Genomic DNA, 7,363 nt, shown 5'->3' with positions numbered 1-7,363 from the left:
CATCAGATATTTTATAAAAGTTTCATAAGTTTTACAAATATGGGAAAGGAAAAGACTGAACAGCTGAATAGTACCACAACTCAGTCCAGTCAGCCTGTCTGTTTTGTCTGGCTGGATCACATCTAGGGTGTGGTTTAATATCCTGTTCAGTCTGTTCTTTTCTGTCTTCCTATTCTCTCTTTTGTGGTCAGATTCCTCTAAGAGTTTCATGACTTTGGTCAGCATTAGAGTGAAAAAAGAAATTAAATAAATCGCATATTTTGTGTTCTCAGTCACAGCATTTTGTACCTATGGGACTGTTTGAGTGAAATCTGTATATGAGTGTAAAATTGCAATGCTAAATTAAATAGACAGAATGTTTAAGTCAGTAAATGTGGTGTTGGGGCTTTAGTCAAATATTACATGATCGCTTTGCCTTATAAGTCATGTTTGAATGAAAAACAATCAGTGCAAAAGCTTTTCTTAATAAAGAATGCAAAAGCCCTGACTTTTACTACTACTACTACTACTACTACTCCTGCATTCCTCCTGTTAGGATAAGCTTAAATATCAGATAGCATCCAGCACAGGATACCGACGTACACAAATCTGCCAAATCAACCATCTGCCAAACTGCTTAAATGAGCACACGGGCTCAGACTGAGTCAAGGGAGCAGTTCACATGATCATGACGTATCTGACTCCCACACAAGTACTGAGAAGAAAAATGCATGCGCGCAGGCATGCACATATGCATAAATTGATATGCACTTTGGTTTAAAGGTGAGTGGGTGCAGGAACATAATGTGCAACAAAGAAAAAAGTGAGTGAGACAGATGGAGGGAGAGAAAGGCACAAAGATATAAAAAGGAATAAGCAGGATGTCTAGAAGACCCAGGTAGATACGGTAGTGAGATTCAGGGTCAGGGTCCTGCTGGACCGTAGGGAGGTGCTGGTAAGCTCTCTGCTGCAGCCAAAGCTCTTCCCTTCTGGACACGCACTGAGCCAGTGGAGCCTGGATCCATTCTTCGAGCCCTCCCTCCTCTCCTTCAGCCTCTCTTCTACTTCTCTCCCCCCTCATCCCGGCTCTCCCTCTTGCCCCCTCCTCCTGCTCCTCTTTCCCAGGCCCTATGGGTGCAGTGCCACGTTGCTGACTGAACTTATTAGACTGAGGGAAAGAAGGAAAAGGGAGAAAAGTGCTAAGCACCTCCACGTGGGCTAATGCTTTTACCCCATTCTTGCCTTCTGTCTTACTTTTCACTAACAGAAAAGAATCCCCTTCTTCATTTATCTTCTGTCATGTATATTTTTTCCAGGCCTGTGGTCAGGTTGAATCCTCTCTAATTATTGCGAGTGAAATCCTAAACATATTTGCTTCGGAGTGAAAATCTTTTTATGACTCGTGCCCCTGTCTGTGTTTGTGCACGATGCTCACATTATTTAAGTTCCCATTCTAGTGTGAGCCTTAAAGCCGTAAATAACCTTAAATATATCATTTTCCTGACAGGATGAGCTTCCTGAAGCATATGCATTTAAACTGCCACAGTGTTGTATTTGTGCCAGGTAAAAACACATTTCTGTCTCTAGCTTTGCACACATACCCCGAGGCTGTCCTCATTGGAAACGTTCTTCTATACATTATTGCCATCTAGTGGCTAGTTTGTTAGGAATGCATTTACGTTTTTGTGACCATGTATTTACCGTGGAGCAATTGGTCAACCGACAGGATAACTAAGACTGAACCTTTAAGCTGCCCCATCACACTGTCTTTGTTCTTTCACTAAGAACCAGAAAGCTGGAATGGTCACAAACTGGGAAAACCCCTGTTTAAGAGCAACAAACAACCAAATACATGAGCAAACGAGTTCTTTATTTTAACTTGTTTTTTAATTGAGTCAGACAAATTTACATGATAAAATGTTTTCGTTGAAGATTTGAGGAAAACAGACATCTAGTTAAGTAAGATGTTATAGTAGAGATGAAAAGGTGTAGAGAGTGTCACGACAATGGCATATAATCAGTAGAATCTTCTGTTTTTTATTCAGTGACTCATAAAACATATTGTTGATACATACAGAGCAAAGAATAGATGGTTGCAATCAGTGAGCTCACACTTTACCCAAAACAAACATGGATCCATAGGCCACAGAGAGTCTCTCATTGTCAGCACATCTGACATATTCACATTCTAGAAACTAGGACATATGAAAACAATGCTGACAATGTTAAAAAGAAAAGTAAATTGGATCCAATATTTAAATTAAACAAGTCTACATACATTCAACATAATTGCTTTTATTTTATTTTTAAATTTCTAATTCCAAAGCATTTTTTCCATGTTACCTTCATATAAGTAGTCTTAATTTAACTTTTAGCCTAATAAAACAAAGCAGCTTTTTTTTTTTTAAACTTAATTACTCTAGGATAAAATAATAATGTTTGCTTTAGTTGGTCATGGAAAAACTGCCAGAAATAAAAACTGTCAGTAATAACATGATGATTTGCATTCATACAATTTGCATTTGCAGTTCTAGGTATCTTAGGCTGCTCATGCTGCATGCAAACAGATGTTTTCCTACCATATAAGGGATTTTGGGAAAAGCAGCCTGAGTCATAAAAATAGTCGGACAGTGAGACTTTGGTGGGTCACACACAATAAACTGAATTTCACACACAATAAATATTGTTTTTGAGTTTCATCATTGGTTTATCGTAATAGTGGCATTCACCACAGGTCTTGGATAAAACTTTCAAAGCAGGATTCAGTACTATAAACTTTTATTTCAATTGTGTGCATAAAAAAAATCCAAGCCTATGAAACTTTTGAAGATTCAGATGCTCAGTAGAAGTGCACCACCTGGAAGCCCCGTAAGCATCTGAAGGCATGTGCATCCAGCTTTGCCATATCAATGAAATTGTGCTCCAACTGCACTTTCACAAGTCCGCTTAGACTTTTATTGCCCCAGCAGAAAGCATCACGAGGCACTGACTGAATCTTGTTGTGCTTGAGTGCTACTGAGTGCAAACCCTTAGGTAACTGTCTGGGCACCAGTTTCAGTGTGTTGTGACTCAGGTCTAACTGGTGCAGTACGGGCAGCATCCTGAATGCACCTGTTGTCACTTTAAAGATTTTATTCCATGCTAAGCCTAGGTGCTCTAGCTTTTTCAAACTTCTGAAAGCTGATTTCTTTATGGAAGATATGAAGTTTCCCTCCAAATTTAGAGTTTTAAGAGATGGAGGAAGGTGTTGTGGCACCTGTTTTAGTCTGTTCCCCTCTAAGTTGATGCTTTCCAAGAATGTTATATTGAGGAAGGAATCCCTATCTAGCCCTTTGTTTGTCAGTCTGTTTGCACTCAGGTCCAACACCACCAACCCTGATTTCCCGTTGAAAGCTCCTCTGCCAAAACTCTCAAGGAGGTTACCCTTAAGATAGAGCTCTTTGATTGACAATGGTAACCCCAGAGGTACTGAGATCAACATGTTGCGATCCAGGTTCAGAGTGCGCAGGTTCCCCAGAGGAGAGAGCACGCCATTAGGAATTGAATTATTCCCAAGGCTGTTGTTGCTGAGGCTCAGAACCAAGAGGACAGGGCACTGTGCCCAGGCTGCCTTCGACATCATGGTCAGGCGGTTGTTGTCCAGACGAAGCTCCTCCAGAGAAGCTGGAAGGTCTGCTGGCACGCTTTGTAAGAGATTCCTATCCAAGTAGAGGCGTTTCAGAGCTGGGACCCCTTCAAAAGCTCCCTCAATGGAACCATCTGTGAGACGATTGTTGCTTAGTACAAGGAACTCCATAGAGTCATATTGATTTAGCAGGTCCAGCTGGATGCTGTCGATGTAGTTATTCATAAGGAGGATGTAGCGGGAATTATAGGGGATACCATAAGGAACCTTATCCACACCTTTGTCTGAGCACTGGACCACTCTAAAAACAACACATATAATTAAAGAATCATTAGTGATTTAATAATAAGAATATTGGAGGGTATCTTAGTCTCATTTCAGTATCCTTTGTCTTACCTTCCATAGCAGGCACACTCGATTGGACAATAGTTGTCCATAAAGTAAGAAAAGTGCGTTGGTGGGAAGATTTCTTTCTTCTTCTTTGGTGGCTTTTGGGCTTTATTGTTCTTCTTCCTTCTCTTTTCCTTGGACTTCTTGATGGTCTTATTTTTGCTTTGCTTGTTGTTTTTCACTGGCCTCGGTGAAGGTGTTTTGGCAGTTCCGAGCTGTGGTTTGGCTGAAGATTTGTTCAGCTGTGGTTGCGGAGAAGATGCTTTATTTTGCTTCCCTGTAAGTTTGGTGTAATTCTCCATCAGTTCAACATTTCGGTATTTGCCCATCGACTGCGACGTGTTTGATTTGTGTGCAAGCCGAGGCGCTTCAGCAGATAAAACGCCATTTATTTTTGATGTTGGGTTTGGCTCTCTGGTGAAAAACTTTGCTTCGTTGGGTTGTGTTGTTGCTGTTTGGACCAAGAAGATAAATTCACCCTCATATGGTTGCACAACTCTGTTTATTTCCCCCTTGTCCTCTGCTCTGTGTGTTTGTACCTCTTTCCATGCTGGTTTCAACAAAACATTTTTAACCATTACATCTTCTTTAACTAAGCCAGCCTTCACTCCCGTTTCTTTCCGCTTGAGATGGCCTCCCGGACTCTCTGTTAAGTCTGTGATGTGACTGACTGAGTTAGGAATGTGAATATTGACAGAAGGAGACCGAAAACTATCCGTGGTGTAAAGGGTGGGAGGGTGAGAGGAGTCTGGAGGAATTTGTGTGGGTGTGACAGGAAGTGAAGGGGAGATGTGATAAGCAGGAGGCTTATTTTGAGAACGGGTGATAATTTGAATTGTGGCATTTTCTACCTGAGCAGGAAATATCCTTAAAGGAGATGCAACGTTGTTAATTAATACCTGATCTTCTTCCTTATAGACTGCATGGGCTATGTCCTCACTCTTTTTTGCGCCTTTCTCCTTGTCTCCTATTTCTTTTATAGTTTGTGCCGCTCTTCTCTTCTCCTGATGACTGATCCCTGCAACTAGCTCTCCTTCTCTCTCCTCTTCAACCATTTTTTGTTTCAGCCTCTCTATTTGATCACTTCTCTTCACTTTCACATCTGTCCTGTTGCGCTTCGCTTCCTCTGGTATCACTGCATCATGATCATTACCTATTTTCCCTTTTTTTCCAGTACGTGTCAGTCTCCTGCTCTCATTGTGTGTCTCTGTCTTTGAGTCAGGGTCCAAATTCAGTCCATTTTCTCTCATTTTCGATGCAACTTCTTTATCTGTATCTACATATTCAGCTGTGTCTGGTGCAGAGTAGATCTCTCTGTTTGTTCCTTCTTGTAAAAGACTACTTGTGAGAAATGTCTCAGGGGTGTACCCTTCACCACTTTTCTTTACAAAGAGTCCTTCTATACTGCCAGCTGTGGTCATTTCACGCTCTGTGTTTTCCTCCATTTCTGTTTCTATCTGTGAAGTCAGTCCATCTCCCCTTCTTTCCTTCACAGTCTTTATTTTCTCGACAAGCTTTCTAGTAGGGTTCCTCTCTGAGGTATTCCTTTCACCCCTCTGTTCCTCGGTTTTTGTCATTTGAGTGGATTCCTCAGTAATATTTTCAGCACAATTGTTTCTCATCTCTGCAGATGTAAAAACATCGCTAAGCTCCTTACTTCTCAAGTCAGACTGGTCATTGCTCTTCCATCCGTCTATCTGAGCGAAAGTCAGTCCTGTTGTACAATGCAATGACAGAAAGTTCATACATTTAAATAAGCACTAAAAAGCTACACTTTCACGTTACAACAACTAGCATAATTAACATGAAAGGTGTTTGCAGGAATGTCAGGGCTTAGATCTGTAAATTATCTTTACTGAAAGAACTTTAACTCAAAGATGCTAAGAACGTTCTAGTTTTCACTTACTGGAATGTAATACGTACTGTGTGAAAATCCAGAGACAGTGCACAGCAGGACGAGCGTGAGTGTGAGCACTTCAATTTTATCTGTTGAGGGACAAAAAATGAGTAACACAAATTTCAGACAAGTGACACAAAAACATTCTCAGCGTCAAAAATAAATTCTGGTTACATTTATAAACTTGCTGAATCAATAAATGGCCTGGCACTTACGTATATGGCACTTTTCTAATCTGTTTGAGAACTTCTTTGTACAAGCCTTATTCACCCCTTCTGATAAATTAACACTCTATTTCCTGAGCCACAGATATTTAAAGTGTGCTAAACATTAATTTTTGACCGGTAGCTTTTAAACCTGAACAGGTTTAAAAACATGAACAGATTGTGATGATTCCCCAGTTTCCTAGAAAGTTATGAATGGCTTCTGTATGTAATACAAGATAATAAATGACCATGTGTATGTGTGCTACATTTTAGGTCCCATAACCATAAAAAGTGTACTTGGTTTTGATTTTCATTCCCTTTTAACAGGTCTGACCTCTTTCTGGCTTCAAACACATGCTAAAAAACTACATCCAATAATAACAATTTACACATCTTCATATTTAAATAACTTTTTGATGAAAAAAAGAAATAAATTAAATACACATAGTATGCTGAACCCCAAATTATAAAGGGATAATATGAATACAGTAAAACAATACATTAAACGTGATAATACAGTGAAATAATGAAGGTTAAGGACAGCACAATCCTACAAATTACAACAAAGATGTTGTTCAACTGATGTATGAGAGCTGCTTACCCATCATGAGTGCTGAATTCCCTTATTGTCTGCCTTTCCAGTTGACCCTCACGTGCCTCTATCTGTAGCATCAGAGGACTTAAAAGCTACTGAACAGAATACTCCGGGAGAAAGAGTGCAACCTTTGAACCACACACTAGCCCGACATAGTTAACTTTAATGATCCATTTCAGTGCCCCTCTCTGTATGGAGAGGTTTCACACATAAGCTCTGGGTAAGCCATGGGTAATAACTCCTAAAATGCCTTTATCTGGAAGAGGATTGTCACACTTACTCTCAATGTCAGAGGAATCTGAAGGATCAATAGTGGGAAAATGGGACAACTTTAGGAAGAGGGGTCAGAGGTGATGGCCGCTTTACAGTGGCTTCTATCTGCCACGCTAAGGCATTTGCATCTAAGAGGTTATATGAGGGTGAGAAGTGGATCCTGGAAACTGCTTGGCCTTTCACTCATATGCTAATATTTTGAAGTACTTCAGGAGTGCAAAACCCAGTGATAGCAATTTTATTATGATGAATGGTTAGATGTATTATTCTCTCCTTCAGCATTAGGTTACAGTACTGTACAAAAGTCTTGTTGCAGCCTTCAGTTCTTGTGTTTTGCAGCCAAGGAGCCAGATTATAGTGCGACTCGGTCTAGAGCAATAACTCAGGTATCCTGGAGG

General features: G+C 40.3%; 1 protein-coding gene across 2 annotated transcripts; it reads right to left on the bottom strand.

Moving 5' to 3' along the window:
* Window positions 1-1,923: 1,923 nt before the first annotated feature.
* On the bottom strand, window positions 1,924-6,797 carry wu:fc23c09 (uncharacterized). Of its 2 annotated transcripts, XM_005451601.4 has the most exons (4): window positions 6,699-6,797; window positions 5,901-5,980; window positions 4,001-5,708; window positions 1,924-3,905 (listed from the first exon to the last, which is right to left on the bottom strand). In XM_005451601.4, the coding sequence occupies exons 3-4, from the start codon at window positions 5,614-5,616 to the stop codon at window positions 2,819-2,821; spliced, it is 2,703 nt and encodes a 900-aa protein (XP_005451658.3). In that variant the 5' UTR covers window positions 5,617-5,708; window positions 5,901-5,980; window positions 6,699-6,797; the 3' UTR covers window positions 1,924-2,818. The 2 variants fall into 2 exon arrangements, with proteins under 2 accessions (XP_005451658.3, XP_025755223.1); XM_025899438.1 differs by lacking the exon at window positions 6,699-6,797 and having other exon boundaries at window positions 5,918-6,038.
* Between the last annotated feature and the right edge of the window lie 566 nt (window positions 6,798-7,363).

Source organism: Oreochromis niloticus, linkage group LG17 (genome assembly GCF_001858045.2).
Source record: "Oreochromis niloticus isolate F11D_XX linkage group LG17, O_niloticus_UMD_NMBU, whole genome shotgun sequence".
Lineage (NCBI taxonomy): Eukaryota > Metazoa > Chordata > Actinopteri > Cichliformes > Cichlidae > Oreochromis > Oreochromis niloticus.
This window is presented reverse-complemented; position numbering and strand designations above follow the sequence as displayed.